The 26,479-nt window shown below is 39.9% G+C and overlaps 1 protein-coding gene across 5 annotated transcripts in view; it reads right to left on the bottom strand.

Annotated features, from left to right (window-relative positions):
- Positions 1-26,479, bottom strand: part of LOC138789624 (potassium voltage-gated channel subfamily KQT member 1-like) — a 133,427-nt gene that overhangs the window by 17,665 nt on the left and 89,283 nt on the right. For 4 of the 5 annotated variants that reach the window (XM_069968360.1, XM_069968359.1, XM_069968358.1 and 1 more), the window contains exons 4-17: positions 22,521-22,647; positions 17,234-17,312; positions 15,469-15,565; positions 15,186-15,326; positions 14,660-14,770; positions 13,321-13,416; positions 12,587-12,709; positions 11,271-11,409; positions 10,919-11,042; positions 10,742-10,817; positions 10,080-10,174; positions 8,158-8,204; positions 7,160-7,221; positions 5,079-5,823 (exon numbers count right to left, since the gene is read on the bottom strand). In XM_069968360.1, coding sequence (XP_069824461.1) covers positions 5,623-5,823; positions 7,160-7,221; positions 8,158-8,204; positions 10,080-10,174; positions 10,742-10,817; positions 10,919-11,042; positions 11,271-11,409; positions 12,587-12,709; positions 13,321-13,416; positions 14,660-14,770; positions 15,186-15,326; positions 15,469-15,565; positions 17,234-17,312; positions 22,521-22,647 — 1,518 coding nt within the window. In that variant the 3' untranslated portion in view covers positions 5,079-5,622. Of the gene's footprint in view, positions 1-5,078; positions 5,824-7,159; positions 7,222-8,157; positions 8,205-10,079; positions 10,175-10,741; positions 10,818-10,918; positions 11,043-11,270; positions 11,410-12,586; positions 12,710-13,320; positions 13,417-14,659; positions 14,771-15,185; positions 15,327-15,468; positions 15,566-17,233; positions 17,313-22,520; positions 22,648-26,479 lie in introns of those variants that run through there. The other variant, XM_069968362.1, reaches the window with a different exon arrangement.

Genomic DNA, 26,479 nt, shown 5'->3' with positions numbered 1-26,479 from the left:
CTTGTGCCAAGATTTGTCTATCTTTCTCCTATACAAAATACAATATAAATATTCAGCTCTTGTTATTATTATTATATATCATTTACATTGATTTAATAAATCTTGAATAGTGATGAGCAAACTTTCCAAACTGTTTGAGTTCAGCAACATGGCTTTATTCATGTTTTCCAGGACTCCGTAGGGCAACATCCAACTTCTTTGGCTGCAGGATTCCAATGCCAAGCAATTGGGTTTAGACGAAAGTTGACGAAGCCGAACAGTTTGGCTAGTTCGCTCATCACTAATCTTGACTTTCAATGTTAGGTAAATATTTTGGTGACCAGACACCAATGGAGTAAGTAAAGCTCCAGATCACACTGGCCTCATTCCATTACACCATGGGCAGCGGCAGATGTCCTTTTGTTCTACAGGAACGCAACATGCAGGATTGACAAGTTCTGGGACTTTCTCTGTAGTTAGCGAAAACAGCGCAAGGTTACAATCAACTGGAGTTTTTTTTTTCAATTAGGCCCTTTCACCAAAATCTACCAACCAGTAATGTGTGGCACATGATGTTTAACAAAAGGCTAAATGGCACTTAAACCTGTTGCTTTGAAGGTATGATGTGTACATACAAAGTCTGAATTATATAGTATATATAATTGTGTGTATAAACGGGCTGGAGGGAGTGATCACACAACTCAATATTCTTATAAATGTACTAAACTATAAACATATATATTTCCTTAGAGAGATATTCCAACTGTAGGCATTTGGGGACTCCCATGAATTGGAGAACTAGAGGTCACATGATCCCTCACAATTTCCCAAACCTTTGCGACCAGCATTGGTTTAAACAGAAGAGGTCATTATCAGAGATGAGCGCACCTCAGGCATGCTCCAGTCCGATCATTAAGCATTTGAATACCGGTGCCTGAAGAAGTTGGATGCAGCCCTAGGGGGTCCTGGAAAACATGAATACAGCCTATAGCATGTTTGAGTTTTGCTCATTACTATTCATTATCCTTTTTGGGACTCATGGGAACAAACAAGTTGGTACTCCTAGTTTATTACAATCCAAGAGGTTGGGATTAAGGATGGTCCGAACCTGCAAAGGTTCGGGTTCGTATGAACCCGAACGCTCGGCATCAGATTCCCGCTGTCTGCCCGCTCCGTGCAGCGGAGCTGTATCCACCCTCTCCACGGAGCGGGCAGACAGCGGGAATCATTGCCGAGAGTTCGGGTTCATACCAACCCGAACCTCGGCCAGTTCGGACCATCCCTAGTCGGGATCCAAGGGGTATCACAATGGTAAGGATACCACTTTAACACTTTGTGAATCTAACTCTCTACAGGCTCAATGCATTTTTTTCTATTTTCCAGAAACAAAGAGCTGTTCAACTCTCTGCTTAAATTTATATATAATCTAAATTTAAAAAAAAAACTACTACCGAAATACATTGGATTTCCTCATCTTGTACTGGACTCGAATCAGAATTCACTCTAACTCAGATTTACATTCACAAATCTGATGACCTCTAAGCTCCCCTTTAACAGCATTGCCAGTTTGGTCAGCAAATCAGCAGAGCTGGCACAAAATTATTGCTTGAATAGTTTTGTTGTGAAAAGTTACTGAAACCTCAACAGAATCCCCAACAGAGTCTTCATAGGTCAGGTATGAAAAGCTCTGCTATTAGCTCTGGGCTGTATTACATGCTATACATTCAGCACTAGAGTTTCTGAACATTTCATGAGCTGATGATGATTAATGGTATATGTAAACTGGTAAAATGATGTGTAAAGGTGAACCATTGCTTTTCAAGAATATACCAACCCAATACATAGCGTCTACTAGAACTAGACTGATATTTGTATTATGACTCGGTAGTTGTATACTCCACTTTAGGGTACATTCACACTACTGAACACATGCAAAGAGACTTCAAGATAATTCTGCAACGCGGATTTCGCTTGAAGTTCCACCCGTCCCATAGACTTAATGATATTCACCAGCGAATTCCGCCACCTACCCAAGGAATTCACAAGTCAATACTTTGGGTGGATGGCGGAATTCACCAATATCATTAAGTCTATGGGACGGTCAGAACTTCAAGCTTACGCTATGCGTCGGAATCCACTTGAGGTGCCCATGCATATTCTGCAGTGTGTACATCCCATTACACTTGGCCTTACTCCATTGGTTTTAAATCCAATGGCATGTTTCAGAATATATAAAGATATTCTCATCCCAAACACTTATCCATAAATGTCTGATACATGTGAGTCCCACACTCCATTTCAACTCGAGCAGCAGAAGGGCATAAGATACTGTTGCACACTTGGCTGCTTCCCAATCACATCTGTCTGGTGTGCTCCACTTTTTAAATAAATAGTTGAGTGTGCTACATGTAGACCCCACATCTATCAGGCTTTGATGGTGTATCCTGTGGATATGCAGTACATATACTGTATGAGATGAGTGTAACATGTTATTATATTCCTATACTTCAAACTAGATTTATTCCAGATGTTCACCATTTTGTGTCTACAGCTCCCATGCAGAACTATGCTTTTCCAAAGTTATCAAAGAAGTAGGAGGAGAAAGGTTAGAGTACAGTGTCAGACTACACTTTGTTTGTAGTCTGTAACCATGGAGACACAATGTTAAGAGCTGTGGACACTAATTGTAAGAAATGTTTAACCAAATCCGTCCTAGTTTTACCCCAAACCAGGAATGGAACCAACACACAGGAACACTATAATAGAAATATATACACCATCTTCTGTGTTTTGTACCCACTCCTTGTTTTGGCTAAAAACTACTGATCGCAATACTGTGTGAACCTTGTCTTTCATACAGAATAGATTCTTAAAATTAAAATAAACAATCAATCAATCTTGTAAGTAGATCCAAACTTTCCCGCAGAGTGCTTACTTCAGCTAAAAAGAAGCATCATAAAATCATGCAGCACATAGAGGAATCACTGTACAGCCCCTTTAAAGGTAATCTGTCAATTCTGCATCATGCTCAGAACTGCAGACATGCAAAGATAGCTGATATGAGAATAAAACAAATGATACCCATGTTTTAGCTGATGGCTGTTTACAAAGTTATAAAATCAGGTTTTTATTACAAGTTTAATTGTCATAGAGGCTTTGCTGACTTGTAGCATTCATGTGACTTGTCAAAACTTTTTTTAATTACAGGTATGTTTCAAAGTGTAGGGTCACCTTCGAGCACAAGCTTTCAGTTTACATCTAGATGTAATCTACATACAAGATTGAGTCATTTTGCAAACACTTTGTTTAAAGAAACTCTGTCAGCAGATTTAGGCTGTCCTATCTCAGGGTAGCATAAACTAGTGAGAGAAAAGCTGAACAGGATGATGTATCACTTACATTATTCTGTGCAGCTGATCCATCAATATCTTTGTGAATAACATAGAGAAGAAGTAGTCCTCTCCAATATGTGCATGAGCCCAGTAGTCTTGCATATTCATGAGAAGCAGAAAACTCCACCCATCAGCTGCTGATTGGCAGTTATCTATCCCTGCTGTGCATAGGCAGTCAACTGACAATCAGCAGCTGGAGGGCGGTGGAGGGATGTGGCAAGAATCCTATTATTCTGCATATTAGGAGAACAGCTGAACAAAATGATGTAAGCAATACACAAAAATACGTTCAATTGTGGCAAATAAAAGTCTAAAATTCCTGCAACAAATCTGCTCATGTGAATATATCCTTGCAGCCTGTTCATACCTAGTTCTTATTTCGGGATCTTGTGGATTCAGGGCCTGTACAAAATAACAATTAATCCTCCCAAAGTTTAATGTAGTAAAGTGCACTACATTATGTGAGCTAAACATAAGGGAGAGTCTGTAAGTAGAGTAGTGACAGATTCCAAGCACCAACTAGAAGAATTGTGAATTACAGTGTACCTGCCATTAAAATAAACTTTTGATATATCAGAACGACATCAAAAGTTTTTATCAGTTAGAAACGGAGTGTTCAGACCCCAACCAATCAGTAGAGTGATTTCTGTGTCCAAGACCTAGATGTCGGGAGTGAAAGCTATGTGCACATACTTCTCCCATCTCTTTTTCCTGATCGGTGAGGTTCTGAACACTCCGACATAACAAAGGTTTTTTTGTTTTATTTTTTATGACAGTGACTATTTAACTTAGTATAACAATGAACAATCATTTTTTTTAACCTGAGGTCAGTACAACATTAGGAAACAAAAGAATTTATGCCATCTTAAAAGGAGTACTCCAGAGACTATATTTTCTTTTTCTAAAACATTGCTTTAATAAAAGATATATTACAGTAATATAACTTTATAAAACATAAAGTATCGTTTTTTAAGCTATTATTCAACTATTATTCAGCAGGCCCCTCTGCTGCCACCAGCATTTGTGTCAGGAACTGCAGGTTTATATATGTCCCGCAATTACCGATTCCCTGCTTCAGGCTACCCGACTCAATCGATGTGTGTGGCACTCTCTACAATCAGTGAGAATTACTATCACTACTCATGCTGCCACACACAGTGATCATGTCTAGCAACTGCCCTAGGTACTGTATATAAAATAATATAGTACACAGGGGGAAGAGGTGGGGGGTACCCGGCTATGTATAACAAAGGATCAAAAAGTTCAGGGATTAGACAGCCCTGTAGTTGCCGACAACTGTTGGTGGCAGCAAAGGGGCCTTTTTCATCCCTTACTGCTGCTAGTCGGAAGTTGAATGGCAGTTTAAAAAAAAATTATATACACACATATACATACACATTTTAATAAAGTGATAATACACAGCAATCTAACATTATTGAAGCAATATATTAGCAAAAAAATCTTGAGTGTCTGGAGTACCCCTTTAATTGTTACATTATATCCAGACATAAACTGCAAGACAAAGTGAATGTCTGTTATAAACGGATTTATGTGCAGATGATACAGACAATCAATATAATGCATTTGATCAATTACACAAAATTATTCCAGGAAAAAAGTTCGTGATCACAAAAGTATAAAGAAAAGAAAAAAATAATATATATAAATTTACATATATATATATATATATAAATAAATTTTCACCAAATAAGCAACATTGTAAAAAAAAAGTGTTAATATTGTCTAAAGTCTGGTATTGATTTCTAATTTACTCAAAACTTTTTGTCCCCCCCAAAAAAAAAAAATAAATTCTAAATCAATGTAAAAAAATTTAATACGATTAAAAATCAGGGTAATATTTCAGACGTGTTAACAGTTTTCCAGCTAGACCCCAGTAATTTAGACTCCCATAGGCCATTCAGCTACAATGCCCCTGAGAACGGATAGTGACATCATCAGAAGGACACTTTCTGCCAGGTTTCTATATTGTTCAATACACATATGTTCAATGTCTCTTGCTTTCTCTAAGAAACCTTCAATGAACCCTGGTAGGATCTACAAAGAATTGACAAGAAGCCCTCTACAGTGTTAAACACTTACAGGATACTCAGTCGTATTTCATCATTCATTTTACGTTACCCTTATAAATGCAGTCATTGAAATAATGAATAACTGCATTGAGAACAGTACTTAGCCAGTTTGCACGGTAACCTTTTCCAAAAATGTTCACAATAACGTTTGTGTCTGTTCATCAAGATGTATTATCTTGGTTTCGTCTTGGCACAGTTAGCTGTTCATAGGTAGGTAGGGTGCTGCTAGAGAGATTGTTACCATTGTTCAAAGAGTTGCTCCGGTGGGGTGTTCTGCTTGCAGACTGACTGCTTTGCTGGTTTGCTACCAGATGGTGAAGCATATCAGTTATGAGATTGAGTTTATGATCCATTTGGGTCACCTATAAAGAGAAAAGAACCAAAAAGAGAATGGCATAAATATAGACCATATAACAAACCTTTATATAATAAAAGATGGGTATTTCCATCTGGAGAAGTAATTCTCTGTCCATAGGATACAGTATGAAAAGCTGATTACTGGGGGTCTGACCATTGGAAACAAACCTGAGAATGGGCACAACATTGTCCCTGTAATGGCACATGTACTGCACTCATTTTCTATGCTAAGCACATATGGTCAGCTACCCAACTGACAATGAATGGAGCACTGTCCAGGCACTCTGGGGACAAGGTTGTCCCCATTCTTGGGAATGGTGGGGTCCAAGCAGTGTGACCTTCACCCCTCAGATTGTTATTCCCCATTTTGTGAATAGAGGATAACTTCTTCAGATAGGAATACTCCTTTAAAGGCTTGGAATGGATATACAAACTATACTACTCTCAACCATTGCAGCTCAGCTTTAATGTGATGGGGCTTAGTTACTGACAGTTTCTAGCACCAGGGGGTGATGCAACCACCCAAGGGGCCAACCAACTGCAGGCTGTGGGGGTGCTTCTGCTATAGGACGCACTTGCAGTTAAAGATGGTCCCCCAGTCTGCTCTGGCCTGAATGCTCCGGCAGACAGGTTTGGAAACCAAAAACTGCAGCAGTGTAGGAATTACCCCATTGGCATAACTGTTATTAACTTTTTGACTGCTATTGACTCCTATTGAAGTCAAAAGGAGTTACATGAATTGTGGGCGACCCACTTACCCACCCCACTTTACTATGTGGGACACCAAGAGGGGCATTATTATTGTTTTGAGCACTATACTGTATGTAGAAAAAGGTAAGGAGGAAGCTGAAAGAATTCAGAGTCTTTAATGTCTATTTGCAGAGATGAATTATGGCTGAAAGAAACTGCCGGGGCCGGAAGGAGAAGATAAGGGGAAGTGAATTAGTCCAATCAGAAAAAGCGTCACCAATGTAACTGGTAATGTCACTGGATGTAACTGCACTATAGTCTCTTACAGGATCTTTATGGTCTGTGGTGGTAATGATAGCAGTCACTGTGTGTATGCATTATTTAGACATTACGGATGTTTTAAGGGGCAGAGTGTGTATTACAATGAGTTTCATGGGACATAGTGTGTATTGTAAGAAATTTCATGGGGGCATTATAATGAACTTTAGGGGGCAGAATGTGTATTACAATGAGTTTATTAAATAATTATTTTTTTTTTTACAATGGAAGTCTAGGCCAAGATATGCCTATGTCACGTATTAACTAGGCTAGGTGAACAAGTGTTTAATTAAAGGTCAATATCTTAGAAGAAAGAAATTCTTATTTTCTTACCTTGTCCTCTACGCGGTTCAATCTTGACCCAATTGTATTAGTGCCTCGATCTTTCACTTTATCTGGATGTAGAAAATAAAGCCACGATTAAGCTTACAAATAGGCAGAGGTTTAGTCCGATTTTCAATTGAATGGTGAAACAGGTCGTAATTTACCAACAATAGACTTCAATGAGAGAAATGATCTGCCTATTATATACTAAACATGTCCCCCTATGCTTCTAACCACGGACAACAAATACAAACTCATGTTACATTCTTTCATGGGTTGTGTTTGGTATTGCATGTCCAGAGAATGCCTATGTACAAACAGGACACCTTAAATAGATTTTTCCATATTATAAGTGATGGCATACCACTTGGATTTGCCATAATATATAGTGATTTAAGAAGAGGCTCTGACTATACTTCTGGTATTATTCCAAAACACGCCATATATCATTTTATACTATTATGGTGCGTTCACACCTACAGGATCTGCAGCTGATTTTCTGCAGCAGATTTCAGTTAAATAACTGAACACAGCATCAAATCTGATGCTGTGTTCAGTTATTTAACTGAAATCTGCCGCAGAAAATCAGCTGCAGATCCTGTAGGTGTGAACGCACCCTTAGGCTGGGTTCACACTATGTATATTTGAGGCTGTATTTGGTCCTCATGTCAGGTCCTCATAGCAACCAAAACCAGGAGTGGAATGAAAACACAAAAAGGATCTGTTCACACAATGTTGAAATTGAGTGGATGGCCGCCATATAACAGTAAATAACGGCCATTATTTCAATACCACAGCCGTTGTTTTAAAATAACAGCAAATATTTGCCATTAAATGGCGGCCATCCACTCAATTACAACATTATGTGAACAGAGCCTTTCTGTGTTTTCAATCCACTCCTGGTTTTGGTTGCTATACAGCCTCACAAATACAGCCTCAAATATACATAGTGTGAACCCAGCCTTAAGAAGTAAAATTGATGCTACAAAGAGAAGTCAATCACATACCTGATCCAGAAAGAAACAGTGAGGGCTTCCCCAATGACTGGTCAAGTCTGCATAGAAGAGGGGGAAAAAAGTTAAATCAAGTCTTTATTATATCAGTGATACAATATACCATTAACACCAAAACGCTCGAGTCAAGCATTTTTCAATCCTTGAGTGCTCAATTAAGCACTATGCTCGACTGAGCATGCTCGCTCAACATTACATATCATACAGCATCAGAAAACATGTTTATTGAAGGGGTTTTCCACCAAAATGATCAACTTTTACACATTGCAGCAATAGTCAAGTTGTAGAGCCCAACGGAAAGGCAGCCATATTGGTTGTCATCTTAAAAATTTACCATCAATTTCTGAGAAGTTATTTCAGTTTTATCAGCTTGTTCTATGAATGACAAAGTGACAGTGACTACCAGAGCCGAATCGAAAAATACTAACATCTGCTAACACAATGTTCTAACGGAAGTAATTCATTTAATTTCTCATTTTCCAATAAAGGATATACCCCAGTGAATTAAACACCCAGACAAGAAATAGGTGGTTACTAGTGACTAGTATATACCTCAATGAACTACATCAAAACCTGAAAATACATGTGTATACTATCACCGTGCAAAACATAATTCTCTATACATCTCTATTGGTACCAGACTGTTCCTAAATTTTAGAGATTTAAGGTTTGCATCTGTGGCTAATAAGATAATATACATGTGTATTCTCATTTTTATGTCATTTTTACTTTTAGATCATCCAGGGCCAAAATGTTTCATGGTAAGGACTCCTAATGCTGCAAAAATAAAAAATAAGCTATCCTAACCTGCCGCAATCTCACCTGTGCAATTAACTTTATTTATTGTACAGTATTTTCTGTTTTCTATATGAAATACAATGCTATGATATTGACCACAAGGTGTCTCACCTACTGGAAAACTGTAGTCAAAGCAAGTCAGTAAGGTCATTTGGTTTTTTATAACAGCAAAAAGAGACCAAATGCATGAAGTGCTGTCATCTGTCCCTCTGCTCTGCACAGACCGGCCCAGTGAAGATAATACCGATTGTCCGGCAGCCATACACGCCCCTGTGCACTGCTGCAGCTGAGTAAACTAAGTGATCTAAGGGCCCGCACCACCGGATGCAGAAGCATGAGCAGCTAAACGGGTCACAAAACTGACAGCATGCATACATAAAGCACAAGGGACTGAGGATGGAGAGTAACGTTATTATATTAGGGATGCACATACTGATATATAAAATGTACTATGTGTCTTCCTTGCCATAACAGCTATCTCACAGCATTGGCAGTTTGGACCCTGAATTACAGCTGACAGATTCTCCCGATAATAATGGGCTTACTTGTTACAAAGAGTTGTTACAAAGAGGTTACTGTACATCTTACCATTCTGGTAGAAAAGGGTTCAGAAATTAAAGAATATGTGCACATGGTTTTGTAGACCAGACAACCTCTTTACAGCCCATAATGCTACATTTACGATGGACCTGAATATTTCTGAATGTTCATCATTTAAGTCTATAATCACCTACCAGACAAACTGTTATGAATATCTGATATCTGATATACTGAATATCTGATTTTCTTTAAACTTTAAAATAAGAAAATAGCTATGTACTGTAATAAATCTGTGTTGCATACTGTATGATTGAATTCCCATGCCCATCCCCCTCCCAGTCTGAAAGGCTATGGTCCCACAACTTTTTTTTTATGTGAAAAACGTCCGTCTTTTGATAAAGAATGACATTATTTATAATCAGGATCATTATTAATATCCGTCATTATGAAAAGTTAGACGTTTGTCACAGAAAAAAGACATTGTAGGAACATAGCTCAAAAGGTGACCTTTTCATCTAATTCTAAGTCCAATAATAACTGCATTTTGTTAATAAAAACATTAGAAACTTGCTCAGCACCTCCGCTGTAGTTCCTTTATTCTGACCATCAGATTAAGATGACCTTGGGAGTATTGCTCAATGACATCACGTACATCATAAGGTTTCCTTGCTTGCTGCAAATTAAAAAGGGAAAAGAAACAGAAATCATTGCTGGAAAAGAAACAGAAGTTGGGATACTTTTATAACTATCTGGTCTATAAATAAAACTACATGAGATGTCTGCATGATAAGTTAGAGAGACGGCAACTGCTTGCTGTATTGCAAAATACAAAAAAGTCTTTGAAAAAGTTATATTACAGTTAGACCTTACAGAGTCCCTAACCATTAAACTGACGTTTCAACGAACAACTTTGCAATATATCTTATCAGACAAAAGTGCATCCTTCTCTTGCTAAAATGTAATGCCAATCCACTTTTTAAACTCATTTGCTTCAACACAGCAAACCAAAAATATTTCATCCCTGCCAGTTGAACTCGTGCAAGCAGTGTCTCCACAGCGCCAACACACAAGTACTACAGATGCCACCCTATAGACTGTTTACTCCGACAGCAAAAACAAAGTATTGTTTCTGCACTGAAAATACATTTTATTCTTACCTATTATGAATAAAGCATTAACCTATATAAATACCTAACACTAAACATAAACTGATCTAGTCTAGTAACGGGAAGGAACGCACCTGGAACCTTTTCTTTGCCACAAAATACTGCATTCTGCGAATCACTTTTATTGCTGCTCGATGATGTTCTCGTAACCTGTTTCAAGAAAAAAGGAGACATTTCTTAGTACACATCTATCGAGCGTACGATAATTTATTCACAACTGAGGTTTCACAAACCAACATACAAGTTCTTACTCGGATATGTGAGTTATTGGAGTAAGCAATGAATCTCCTTCCATGTCGGGATCATCTGTAAAGCTGCTGGTTCTGATGAAAGGCCCAGAACCAACATCCAACAGCCCAAAGGTCTTTTTGGTTACTGTAAGGGATAAGATATTACAGAATTAGACAAGGATACAATGCTTGTGTTACCAGACCATCATATCTACCCCTACTGGATCTTTCATATGGGTTCAATTAAGAACATTTTAGAACAAAACAAAATAAAAAAAACTCATTATATATTAGTAACATTACCTCCTACGCTCACCACAAATTCATTCTTTGACTAAATCAATATCACGGCCTACAAACACAGTAATATTACCTGTGTTCTCATATGCTTCCGATGAATAGCCATCATTTTTTCGATCATCTGACACATGATCATACGTGATATGTGGAATGTTTAGCATCTTCTCTGTAGAGCCTTCCTCTTTTTCAGTCCGCATTTTCTTCCTCTTGACCTAGAAACATATTTACCATTATATATCCATAGCCATAACATACATGGAGTCTGAACTAGATATGAAGAAAAGAAAAAAAAAAACGACTACCTCCCAGAAATGCAGATTTCAATATGCAAATGCAATCCTCTAGAAAGAAAATAAACCTTTATCCGTAGTACTATTTACATAGCTAACCTGTAAATCTAATTTTGTTATTCGTGAAGTAGTGTATATATGAACACCTACAAGTATCAGCTCGGAGCAGAGAACAAGGCCGTATTTAGGTACCATCAGCAGTGTTGCTTGGAAAAAATACCTTTTCAAATATGTTGGAGAAGGAGAAGAAGTGAGATTTGGGGTCAGTACCAAATGCCCTCCTGCAGGGGCATAGCTAGATGTGCCTGGATTAGTCTGTGCCTAGTCCTAGTAATACCACTGCCCACTGCCTCTAGTAATTTCTGTAGGTTTCACCAATCAGAAAAGGATGACAAATCTTAATTAGATGGAATTACCCCTTTTAAGGAAACCCACCCATTCTCCTGACTTGTCTGTTTTTGTGGATTCTTGTACTTCTCATGAAATAAAAAAAAAAAAAATCGAAATCACTATTTCTTATAGCTCTATGATGGGCCATTCCACTGGTATTCCGACTAGGAATGTATGACCAACTGAGTGTTACCTAAATGGGTAACATTGGTTACATAATTATAATAAGAATAACAGAGCAATCGAACAATATGGACCTATAAAATAGGTGATCAAGAATTAACGTGTTACGTGCAATGTATTTGCTAAAACAGACAGGCCAGGAGTGGTGACAGGGCCTTTTAAGTGAAAGTATGAAATCAAATGTAATTAGTTGCCCATTAAATTGAGTCTTTTAGATGGCCCAGAATCTCAGTGTGATCAGAACTTGTTTACAGAGCCTTTTCACTGAATCGGTCGTGCAGCCACCTAAATTCATCAATAATGGCTGCACATCACCTGTTTAGACTGGGAAGTGCGGCCAATAATAATTTAAAAGATTTAAAATCAGCTGAAAAACTAGTGTTTGCTTGTTTATTGGCTAATGGCTGTCCCTTTTACATGGGCCAACCATCAGCAACAAGGTGGCTCCCATTTCCACAATATTTGGCCTTTTAAAAGGGCCTTTAGTCCTAACAGTAAATGACGTAGCAGTCAACGCATACTTTACCATGACAGTTTTCTTTGGTTTTGGGCTAGGAGACATGACTTGCTGACTGCGTGGCGCTTTTCTGATATACATTTTCCATGTCACAGAATCTGGATTTTCAGCTGCATAACACCTCCATGCTGTCTGGAGATAGAAGATGCCAAGATCACTAACATGTCAAAGCAAAAGTTTATAGTCTTCCTGTTAAACTTTTACCAATCGTTTCTTATATCTGCTTGGAGATTATCACAAAAATAACAATCCTACACATATAAGTACTGGATGTAGTCCTGCCACCCTCTTCTTCTTAGGCAAAGAATAATAATACCACCACGTACCAAGTATTTTTATTGCTGTTTGGGTTGTGATTACTCAATCCTGCTGTATGGCCTACACTTATATTATAGACAGCCATTATGAAGGGACTCTATTATGCATTGATGCCAAGCTTGCAATAGGTCTGGCATATCTTCAGCTGTGGCTGAACGGTATAGATATTTGCAGTTTTATTGACTGTGTTTTGATGTGCTTGCATTGGACACCCTGAACTCTAACTACCAGACATCTAAAGTCCTGGCACAATTCGGAGCAATATTGCTGCGGACTGATATACACCCCTATACCAGCATCAGCCTATTTTTTGTATCACCTTTTGGGTGTGACACATCATGGCTAGTTCTTAAGTTGGCTTAAGTTAACAGTACGTTTTTGATTTTCCTTTTCTGCTTAGCCCCATGCATCTATAGATTAGTTACCTGAATTAGCGAGGCAGCTGCTGGAATCTGACGATTAAAGTGCTTCTGTCTCTGTTTCTGTTGTACTTTTAAAGCAAAACCCGAGCCTAGAATACCCTGAAGAAAAGCCAAAATAAAGCAATTGTTAAACCTGCTACCACTAGTAACAGTGTACTTTCCAGAGTTTCTTGTCCAGTATCTTCAGTGCCATAAATTCATGGTGTGGGTCATGAAGGAAAAGCATGTAGTACTAATTCCCAAACTTTCACCCTTGTACTATTATAAAGATGGACTGAAATAAGGGACTCCAGGATGAACAGGACCTGTATCGGGTGCAGATGGGGCTGTGTATGGAATGTTTTCTTTAGGAGAAGAGAGGCTGCCTATGGACCCTAAAAAGAGAAGTCATGTATGACTGGACCAACAGAGACTCCATATTCATATATGTCGGCAATGTATTACATTTCTCGTCTACATTTAACAAGTATGTAGAGAAAGTTTCATTTTTTCATATTGGTCAATTGTCAGACAAGAGTTTCCTTTAGGTTGTAGTCTGGCTGGTATATATTCCATTGAGGTAATGAGCCATTTATGGATCCTATCACTGGAGCTTCCAAAGTAGGGATGGATTGAAAAACTTCATCTACTCCTGATACAATACACATTTAAAATGTGTGTAGGGTGGTTGTTGGCAGTACCACCGCTCTGGAGGGAGCTCAGGAGGGATAGAAGACTGATGTGTTCACCAGGGAAGCTGTGATGATTAGTGAGGAACGAACTTGCCGATAGCTCTGCATTTGACTCCCTGCATCTGAAGAAGTTGGATCCAGCCCAAGGGAGTTCTGGAAAACATGGATACAGCCTATGGCTGCCTCCATTTTTTCCTGGCAGCGTTAGGGCTGCATCCAATTTCACCAGCCACCAAGTGTTTGCAGCAAGTTCGCTTATCACTAGTGATGATGTAACTGTCTGTATATGGAGAAATGTCATCCATGTATACATCTGATGAAAGACTGAAATTGTGGTGTGAATGGAAGTGAAACATGTATGCAGAGGTCTATATTGAAATGGGGAGGCACAGTTTATGATTGTACACAGCATTACACAGAAAGAAGGGGTTTTGTACCAATGTAAGGGGACATGAGACATAAGTGTTGGCAATGCAAAAGAGATGGGTGAAATTGTGTGCACAGAACCAATGAGCCAAAATAACGGGGATTACAGAGTAAAACGGGATGCAAAAAGCAAGTCGACAGGGATATTAAAGCATGCTATAGTATAGGTACAAAGAATAAGGTAAGTTTTCAAATGTACTCAATCTGCTAAATGCTTCTTTGATAAATATGGAGTAAGCTCATACCGCTGGCAATGCAAAGAATGAGATGGCAAATACAGAAAAGCAGGATGCTATTGTCTTTCCAATCCATGTCTGGGGAACTTTGTCACCATAACCTATGGTTGTAACCGTGACCTAGAGGGAAACAGATATACATGAGATCCACCCAATATACTGTACATATGGCAATAAATCTGTGATTCTAGAGCTACACCTAATTTTAAATGGGGTAAAAAAAAAAAATACTTTAGATAGTAATACTGAACATACCAATATAAGAATAGCAAATTATATAAGCCCAACAAAGAGTACTTGTACCCTAACACCTTAGAAGTCATTTGCACTTACATCACATACCTACATGTGTGGACATTTAACACATATGATCCCTTCTTAACATACAAAAAGGGCATTTCTACGTGAGGCCATTTTTTTTAACAGCCCCCAATACCCTGGGATATTGGGGCTAAGATGATTCCTCTCCCCAAAGCTAAAACACGATGTATATTAGAGGTCATCACCCAAAGTATATGACGTTATGTTTACTTACCACTCCCCACCACAGGGCGTCAGCATAGCTGCCAAATTGATATTCTCCAGACCCGTCAATTGCATCCTTTTCAGCCAGGTACACAAAATATGAAGAGAATATCAAACCAAGGAATCCAATATACAGAGTGGTTATCAGCTCCTGAAAGAGAAAACACAAACTAGACCGCTAAGAAGGTGAATACAGTATATTAAACTTTTACCATGACTACATACAATATATGCTAATATATTCATTACATCCATACAGGGTTTATTGTCCATCCAGAACAGATGCAACATACCTGTCTGTGTATGAAAACCACTGATCCGAGTAATCTCCATGTTCCTCCTTGTCGGTCAACATGTAACATACGTAATATCTGCAGAAATCTGATGCCTCTGCAGGATGAAAGCAATGCAAATGATTGTATTATGGTTTGTAAAAATTGTAAAGTTCCATATTAAGGCACCCATAGAAGTTTCTGGGTCCATACTATGCTTGTGTTTGTCTCCATTTCATCTAGAAGAGCACACACAAGGAATCTAAAATCAATGGAGGCAAAGTTAAAGGGTAACTGTCATTTAAATGTAACTTTTTAGAAATCAATAAATATCAATAGTACAAGCTAATTTAAGAAACTCTGTAATAGGTTTTATTTAGCAAACATTTCCTACTGTACTCAAAAAGCTGTTTTGCAGCCTCCCCCCTTCACTTCAGAAGAAGCAGGTTTTCTGTGTCCATTATGGTCTATGGAGGAGTAGGGGGCCAAGGGATGTGAGTGAGCACGAAGAGGAGAAAAAGCAGCATGGCACAGCATATCAACCTGCATACTTGTCTCACCAGGTTTCCAGATAAGCACTGACCTTTCTGACATGTGAATCCAGGGTTTTATGTGCCCAGACAGTCTCCAAACGGCAGAGCTGGATCTCTACTCTTCCTGCTCACTCATCCCCCTCAGGCCCCCCCCCCCCCCTCCGTAGGTTATAATTAGAGATGAGCGAACCGGGTTCGGGTTCGAGTCCATCCGAACCCGATCATTCGGCATTTGATTAGCTGGGGCTGCTGAACTTGGATAAAGCTCCAAGGTTGTCTGGAAAACATGGATACAGCCAATGACTATATCCATGTTTTCGACATAGCTTTAGGGCTTTATCCAAGTTCAGCAGTTCCCCGCCAAACAAATGCCGAACGTTCGGGTTCGGATGGACTCTAACCCGAACCCGGTTCGCTCATCTCTAGTTATAATGGCTAGACAAACCTGTCTCCACTTTGCTCCTCTGTAATGAAGACGGTTTTGCCTGAGCAAATAAGCAGATAAGTACATAATAAAACCAGATAATAAAACTTATTACAGAGTCTCTTAAAATCACTTGTACTATTGATTTCTGGAACAAAAAAATTAAATGACAGTTGCACTTTAAATGGTCACTGTTGTTTCAACAACACCTCCCCCCCCCCCCCACATCCCATCACGGATATGCTTGGATAGGTAAATAATGATGAAGATCAAGGCTTCTCTTAAAAGGTAAATCAAGGCTTCCCTCTTATCTTTGACCACCCATTAAGCTCAGCACAGCTATACCTTAGGCTTCTACTGCTGTATTCCGTGCTGCAGTATAATCTCTCCCTTTCTTTAGCTTCTCAGCAGCACAAAAGTTCTAAGTGTAACCCCCGTTCTTTCTGTGCTGCTGTAGTTCCTTAAATTTCAGCTCACATAGCACTTTTCAAACCCAGTGCATCAGTAACCAACTTTCAGGTACTATCTATAGTAGTACTGTATACAGTGCGGCCTGTTCAGTGTTTTTTTCCCAGCACTATGTCAATGGCATTGTAGAGAGGAGTATGTGTTGTGATTGACTAAAGTAGTCAGGGAAAGGAAGTCCCTATGTGTGTACCACTGCCAAACATCTCAGCTTTGTTCTCGCCCTCTGAAATGGACAGAATGATAAATAAGCTGAGCACCATGGAGGGAACGCTGAGGGGCAATAACATCATCTTAGGAACCAAACAATGTCAATTAACTCCTATAGCATTTTAAAAAGTAAAGTACAAACAAAAAACTTTACCTTATCGCGGATGTTGCAAAAACTTGTCCATTTGATCCCACACAAAGGACTATAATGGAAGCTACAACAACAATTAAATCTGCAACAAGAAGACAAGCGAATTAACGTGACATGGATTTCTTAGATTTTTCTTTAGCGGAACAAGCACTTACATAAAGATATTAGTACATGAAAATATATCTAGGTATCACGTTAGGTAGAAATATAAATGGATTTCTCAGTAACTGATACCTTTTAGTGGGTAACCTGGACCTGAGAGGGGAATTTGGCATAAGGAGTCTTAGGGTCCTATTACACTGGTCGACTATGGCCCGATCATTTAAGTAAACAAGCGCTGATCTGCTAGATCGGCGCTTACTAACTGGAACTATTAGACAGCCCAATAATCGGCCAGCAAGGGCTCCATGGACATCGTTAGCGATGTCAATGCAGCCCTTGCCCAAACACCTGATACTTTACCTCTCCCCGCTCCCAGTCTTCTCTCCTGTGCTCCGCAGCTTTCCGCTCCTGGCAATAGAAGCACCTGACAAAAGACCGGGTGAAGAGGTAAGGTATCAGGTGTTAGCCATCATCGGCTGTCTGCCTCACATCACTGTTACATGTGGCGACGTGCGGTCATTGCCTAGCGTTTTTATGTCCAAACCAAGCCAACGATCAGCCGATGATCGTTTCATTACCTGATTGTTGTTTCTATTACACGGAGCAATAATCAGCCAAATCGGCCCGATTCAGACGATTATTGCTCCATGTAATTGGGCCCTTAGTATCCTATTAGACAAAGTGATTTTTCGTTTTCTCTAAAAATCATACACCATAATACACAGAATGATAGTCGAATGACTAGTAAACGATTAATAATGATTTTATGGTCAGCTCAAAAGATGTGATCAATGACATACAAACACATTTGGTTAGTCGTTTTATCACTGACTGCATGCGCACGAAAAGAGCATCACTTAAAAATTTGAATACAACATTATTTTTGTTAAATCTTTCTGTGTTAGGGTTCGTTCACACGTAAAGGATCCGCAGCAGATTTGATGCTGTGTTCAGTTATCTATTTACATAGATATCTCCACCATCAAATCTGCTGTGGATCCTGTATGTGTGAACGCACCCTAAGGCCATGTTCACACAATGTATATTTCCGTAAAAGTACGGCCGTTGTTGCAATCAGCAACATTGGCTGTACTTTTTGCAAAAATATACGTTGCCTTGCCTTCTATGGAATCCCGTCCGGAGCGTATACATATAGTATACACTCTGGCCGAGATCTCTCGCGGCGCCGTAAAATAGCGGCCGCAGAAAAACCTATCAGTGCACACTATGGAGCGTGCGGCTTTGGCCACACGCTCCATAGTGTGCAGTGGGGAGTTATAATGAGAGTCGCGCACGGATGCGCCCGCATCAGAACTCTGCGAGCCTAAAAATCATCCAGCCGGTAATGCAGTACTGGCCGGGATGATCTTTTTAGAACCCAGCCGGTCTCTTACGTAGTGTGAACATAGCCTAATAGTGTTTTGTGCAATATTTGGTCAGTATTAGTAGACAAAACAAAGAATGGAATTGGCACAGGGAAGAGCTATAATACACCTTTTCCTGTGTTGTGGGTGCATTCCTGTTTTCTTATTTGGATATGCTAACCAAAATATTACAGCTGAACTCAGACTTACAGACCAAGGGATACAAGGCATGAATTGTAGCCAACCTAAATGAACCCAAATTGTAAGCTTTCAAGACTACCTAGGTCTTCTAAAAAAAATATATATATATATATATCAGGGGCGTAGCTAGGGGTTCAGCCTAGGGGGGGCGAGTGAGTCTGAGTGGGCCCCAAACCGACATGACCCAGCAGGTGACAAGGATTTCTAAATAATAAAGAGTATATTCTTCAACATTATTAACAGTGAATAAGGAAAAAGAGCTGTGTAAGAGGCTTCTACATTTCACATATAGAACCACAAAAAAATTAAATGTGCTTAAAGGGAACCTGTCACCCCCCGTGCCGGGGTGACAGGCTCCCGACCCCCCGTTAGAGACCCCTATACTTACCTCATCCCGCCGGGTCCCGCTTCTGGATTCGGTCGGGTCCCGGAGATCTCAGCCACTGCAGCCCGGCGCGCGCGCTGACAGATGAGTCCAACGCTCATAGAGAATGACGGAGCGCTGGACTCTCCTGTCATTCTCTATGGGTGTTGGACTCATCTCTCAGCGCGCGCGCCGGGCTGCAGCGGCTGAGATCTCCGGGACCCGACCGAATCCAGAAGCGGGACCCGGCGGGATGAGGTAAGTATAGGGGTCTCTAACGGGTGGTCGGGAGCCTGTCACCCCGGTACGGGGGGTGACAGGTTCCCTTTAAGATTAGAAAAATATAGCCACCTTCTTCCACAGACAGCACCACTCTTGTCCTCAGTTTGTGTGTGGTATTCGACTGAAGTGAATGAAGCCAAGTTGTAATACCACACACAACCTAAGAGCAGGGTGGCACTGTTTTAGAAGAAAGCAACTATGTTTTTTGTTCTTAATCATCGTACTGAGTACAAGATGCTGGGAAAGCTGGGTGACCTCCATCATACTGACTACAGGATGCCAGAAAGCTGGGTGACCTCCATCATACTGACTACAGGATGCCAGAAAGCTGGGTGACCTCCATCATACTGACTACAGGATTACAGAAAGCTGGGTGACCTCCATTATACTGACTACAGGATGCCAGAAAGCTGGGTGACCTCTGTCATACTGACTACAGGATGCCAGAAAGCTGGGTGACCTCCATCATACTGACTACAGGATGCCAGAAAGCTGGGTGACCTCCATCATACTGACTACAGGATGCCAGAAAGCTGTGTGACCTCCATTATACTGACTACAGGATGCCAGAAAGCTGGGTGACCTCTGTCATACTGACTACAGGATGCCAGAAAGCTGGGTGACCTCCATCATACTGACTACAGGATGCCAGAAAGCTGGGTGACCTCCATCATACTGACTACAGGATGCCAGAAAGCTGGGTGACCTCCATCATACTGACTACAGGATGCCAGAAAGCTGGGTGACCTCCATTATACTGACTACAGCAATGGTGTCACACTGAGGCCCTCCAGCAGAGCTGTATATATACAGTATATATATATATATATATATATATATATATATATATATATATGGCTCCTGCAGGTCAATGCTGTATATGGGTACAAATACACACAGCAGATACGCAGCAGATTTGATACTGTGTTCAGTTATTTAGATCTAATCTGCTGCGTATCGCAGCAGTAAATACGCAGCGTATATGCCGTGTGTGTTTGTACCCTATATCTTCAAAAAGGCTGGGGCACTCCAATAATAGTGATAAACTGTGCAAAAATTTATTCACATCCCAAATACAAAAGCAGCGATGTTTCTGACCGGAACTGTGGTCTTTTTTCAAGCTATTTCAAGCAGTTGCGGTCAGGAACATCACTGCTTTTGTATTTGGGATGTGAATAAATTTTTGCACAGTTTATCACTATCATTGGAGTGCCGCAGCCTTTTTGAAGATATATACGGACAGCCTGGTGGACCCCTGGCTTGCTAGCTGGCACAAAGTTGCTCTCCTCTTTTCCTCAGTGCCGCGTACATTTTTTGTGCTATATATATATATATATATATATATATATATATATATATATATATACACACTGTATATATATATATATATATATATATATATATATATATATATAGCAGGGACCAAATAACCAGGAGGAGCTATATATATATATATATATAGCAGTGATGGTGGAGCCACATATATATATATATATATATATATATATATATATATATATATATATATATATATATATATATATATATACACAGCAGTGATCAAATACCAGAGGGGGCCATATATATATGTGACCAAATGACCAGGGGGAGCCATTTATATATTTAAACTGTATATACAGTATACAGCAGTGACCAAATGACCAGGAGTAGCTATATATAGATAGATAGATAGATAGATAGATAGATAGATAGATAGATAGATAGATAGATAGATAGGAGATAGATAGATAGGAGATAGATAGATAGATAGATAGGGGATAGATAGATAGATAGATAGATAGATAGATAGATAGATAGATAGATAGATAGATAGATAGATAGATAGGAGATAGATAGGAGATAGATAGATAGGAGATAGATAGATAGATAGATAGATAGATAGATAGATAGATAGATAGATAGATAGATAGGAGATAGATAGATAGATAGATAGATAGATAGATAGATAGATAGATATAGCTACTCCTGGTCATTTGGCCACTGCTATATCTATAAATGGCTGCTCTGTGTGCTGTGTGTGTGTGGTGTGTGTCCTCTCACACAGTCCTCACTCTGTACCTGACAACTTCCAGCACCACAGACACTGATGATGACCACCTACAGCTGCTGCTGCACTTCTTCTCAGTCCCTGGCAGCCATAGACGACAGGATCCCTCCAGCTCTCTCCTCCTCATACCATGCTCTGTCGGACAGTGGGGGAGGGGCCAGCAGCAGAGCAGGAAGCAGCGTGGAGGAGTAAGTGAAGAGAACAGGGAGAAGATCCAGCCCTGGCCGGGCACTGCATCCGACGGCTGAGGGGGCTCCTGATGAGCAGGGGGCCCGCTATTACCAGGTGCTGTTGCCGTGCTAGGGACCCACTACACAGGTGCTAAGGCTGTCTGCAAAAGAAATAGCTTTTGCAGACAGCATTAAGCGCCTGAGACCTCAGAGGGCCCCTGCCTGAGTGGGCCCGGGGGCGACCGCCCCCTTTGCCCCCACCTATTTTCGCTACTGATATATATATATATATATATATACACACAAACATACATACAAGTAGTGAAGTAAATAAGCTAAGTGATGTAAAGCAGAAGCATCAATGAGGAGGACAGTCTGAAGCAAAAAATAGAGTAGTTCATAGATAAGGAGAGGGAACGTTTTATCTTTCTCTGTAATAGTCAATGGCTGTGATGCCCCTCTGAGGGGCACATACCTCAACGATATACAATGACAAATACTTGCCAAATATTCATTCCTGATCTAAATGTGTCAAAGGATGTCATGAGCTTCCAGACGCTCTGTATCTTAAGAGGGAGGGGGAGCTTTTATCCTCAGGTCATAAAAGATGCCAAAAGTTAAATGGAATTTAAAATTCTGACACATAAAGCAGCCCCATAAACATCTATGGTGCATATAGTACATTGTTGGCTCCATATAACTAACTAGTAACCTAACTAAGCATGTTACATATACATACCTATAATAGAGATAGGTTTCCTAGCAAAGCGTAGCCTCCCCCATACTCCCACATATTTGCTTCGACATCCAGCAGACCACAATCTGACAACATATTCTGCTCCAAAGAACACCACCAGCACGATTTCCTGTAATAAATTTTTTTACGATTGTAATAAAAATTTTAATAAAAGCATGTGAGAGACAGATGTTCTGCATAGCAAATGTTACTGTTGTTATGACATAACTATAATCCTTTATTTGTCATTTGTATTTCCTTTATGTCAGATTCTGACTATTCTTGTCTTGAAAAAAATGTGGAAAATAGGGTAAAATAGCTGCAAAACACTTCTCACATTTACATATTGGAGACGTTACCAGCTTTCGATCTTTTGGTATTAAAAAATTGTAAAAATCCCATGTAGGGTAGAAAATGGAGAAACAAACTTTTACATGTGGACATGTGAATTTTTTGGGCGGGCGTCGGAATCCGTGTGGACTTCACCGTGCACATTCCTCAGTGTGAACACACCCAAAGAATTGACATGTCAATTCTTTGTGCGGATTTTGCTAGAGAAGTTAATGGGGCTTAAATTCTGCTTGCATTCTGCTCAAATCCCGCTCAAATTCTTCTCCTATTCTGCCAGAGCTGAATAGGCAAGGAATTTCAAGCAGGAAAGTTTTCTCTTTAATTCCTCGTCTATTCCTCAGTATGCACATGCCCTCAGGGCCTGTTCCCACTGAGCCAGGGTTACAGACACTGCTTGAAATTCCACCTGTCCCATTGATATAATGGGATTTCTCATGCATTTCTGCTCTCCGCTCAAAGAATTGACCTTGATGTAGTATTTCATATCATCTGTCCCCCTGCTTCTTGGTAAGCTAAGGCTATGATCAAACAATGCTTTCTGAGGTGAAAACATTGCCATATTTTGACAATTAAATAAAGAGCATGATCATTTTTTACTGACGTACAGTAAATATCAAAATACAGCCATATTTTCACCTCAAAATAATAGTATGTAAGTAAGGCAAAGTTCACACAAATCCAGTGTTCTAATATAATTGCTCTTTGATGTGGCTGTGACCAAAAACCAAAAACATACTGCACGCAATATTTCTGGATACAGCACATCAATACTATATAAAGACTGTGCCAGATGATCAGGGACTGTGCCCAGATTTATAAAGGGTGTAAATTAGACAATGATGTAAACTAACAAAAAAACAATGATGCAAAATAACAACCAATCACATATCAACTTTCAGTTCTGTTAAAATGAAAACTGAGCTGTGATTGGTTGCTCTGGACAGTTAACACCAGTATGTATTTTACATCCTTTGATAAATCTGGGCCATAGACTTTAAAGGGGTTGTCCAGTGAAAATCTTTTTCTTTCAAATCAACTGGTGTCAGAAAGTTATATAGATTTGCAATTTACTTCTAACAAAAAATCTCAAGTCTTCCCATACTTATAAGCTACTATATGTCCTGCAGTCAGACACAGTGCTCTCTGCTGACATCTCTGGCCGAGACAGGAACTGTCCAGAGCAGGAGAGGTTTTCTATGGGGATTCATAGAAAACCGAGACAGAGTTCTTCTCTCAGCCAGAGATGTCAGCAGAGAACACTGTGTCAGACTGAAAATAAAACATTTCCTGGACCGCCGGGTGGCCTGTCAGCTGACAGGCCACTCTGAAGCTAGAGCGCGCAGGACTCGGGGAGAAGAAGACCGCAGCAGCAGCCCTGGAACGTGGATAGGTAATGTTTATCGTCAGTCGCCGGCCACGCACCGCTATTACATATAGGTCCAAACCTATATCAACGATCAGCCGATGATTGTTGTCATCGGCTGATCGTTGTATTTATTACATGGAGCGATAATCGGCCGAATCGTTCCGTGTAATAGTACCCTTATTTAAAAAATTTAAGGGAGAATGAAACATATGAATATCCCAGCAAGTAACGCGTGATGGGGCCTATCTTTTAAGCTATGTCCAGATTATACCTGCCATATTGGATGAAGTTTTTTTTTCCCAATGGGAAGGTGGTCATTTATTGTTACATTAAGATTTGCAATCTTTATTTGACATGTTCCAGACATACACCCCCCCCCCCCCCACACACACACACACACACTCCTCTCATTCATCCATTACTTGTTGGGGTACTGGGGTATTCAGACATGTCATTTTGCCTTTCACTTCTGAAATAGAAGAGTGTCCCAAGACTTTTGACTCAATCTTCATATTTTACATTGACATACAATAGAACAACTTTGTAATGTTCATAAGTTAAATACCAACATTATGCATCACATGTGTAAATTGAGAATCCATTTGTAATGTTAAACAGTTGCTTCTGGACACAGGAAGCAACAACATAAAATACACTTAACCATGTGCCACCATATAGAAAGCCTTGACTGTGGGTATAGCTGAGTTCCTTCTGGCTACCCCCCAACTAACTCTTCCCCCCTTTTAGCCATCCCTCCGACGCCCACCCACCCCCTTATACCTTTATTTCACAGACTTTAACAGACACCTGATTAGCATTGGAATAGAATGGCCACAACAGCCTTTTTTTAAGGTGCTTGAACACAGAACAATAAATAACACATCAACAAGTATTATCAAATATTATCAAACTATTATCTAACCAGTAAAACCAGGGAGGTCTGGCAGGGCGCCTTTAGGGCAGTACCAACACCTAACTAATATTTTCCTCTATCCGCACCGTGCCGACTCAGGAGCTGACAATATGTCAAATGGTACTGCCAATTCACCCCACTGTTCCCAGGGACCTATCCCGAAGGGAACACCACAACAACACTCCGCACTTTTTCATCACCAGGTAAAAATTGTAAGAGGGGAAGCCATCCCTGTGATGGGTCCCCCATTTTTCAGGACAATTTTAAGTGCCCTGCAAGACCTCCCTATGCAGGCTGTCATGACAAAGAAGGAACAAAAAGACCCACACCCAACCCACCATCGCAAACCTAGCAGGGCTGAAGCTGGTCCCGCGTGCTACTCTTCTTATTATGGACTTGGGCTCCTCCCCTAGTACGTGACCTGCACCAATCCCCTGTTCCCCTTCAACTTCCTCTCAAACTTTCCTTAACCCCTTCCTTTCCCCCTGCTCCTATTCTCTCTACCACCCAATTTACCCTCCCTTTTGCCTACAGTCCCAGCTGAACGCAGTCATGCTGTGCCTCCGCTATGCTGCGCTCGCTCCGTGCCCTTCCTATAATATGTGAAACAGTCATTCTCATAGTGAGGGAGATGTATCCAATGTGATTTCATCTATAAATATCAAAAAGCCACGACAAGTGTCTCCAAATTACCCCCACATTAAGATGTCTCTGTCCTCTTATAGCAATGAAACATATGGCCCCCAGGCCTGGAGCTGATTAAAGACTAAAAGTGCCCCTAAAAAGCTTCATATAAATCCTAATTTGGGATATAGTAAGTAGATTTGTTGTCATGCTATTTTTCTGCACAACCATAAGCCCATAAAGACATTGCATGGACATCTATTTTTAATCTTTTTTTAACAGTTATTACCTTTGGTCACTGTTGACAATTGTTAAAATTTTAATTAAAGCTCAAATTCTCAATTTAAAAAAGTGAGGCACAAAAAAAGTACACTATTTTTTGTACAAAATGCTTTTTTTGTCCCACATAAGTTTTCTTTTTTGTTTCTTTTAACCAAAAAGTGATTTAACGTCTAAAATTAGAGATTTTTTTTTGCAGTCACCAAGTGTGCACATTATTTATGTTAACATTTTTGCTCTCCTATTAAACTGTGTGACATGACAACCGGTGACATATAAATGGCACTCAATCATGTAAACAATGACAGATTGCCAAAGCCCTCGTAACAGCACAACTTATCTGTCCCTGGTCACTTTCTGCTGACCTCTGCAGGCTGAAGGAAACACTGATGAAATGTTGGTGTGACCTGACATGTCACAGATGAGTCA

The sequence above is a fragment of the Dendropsophus ebraccatus genome, chromosome 4 (assembly GCF_027789765.1).
Source record: "Dendropsophus ebraccatus isolate aDenEbr1 chromosome 4, aDenEbr1.pat, whole genome shotgun sequence".
Classification (NCBI taxonomy): domain Eukaryota; kingdom Metazoa; phylum Chordata; class Amphibia; order Anura; family Hylidae; genus Dendropsophus; species Dendropsophus ebraccatus.
The sequence above is the reverse complement of the archived record's forward strand: the minus strand, read 5'-3'. Positions and strand labels throughout refer to the sequence as shown.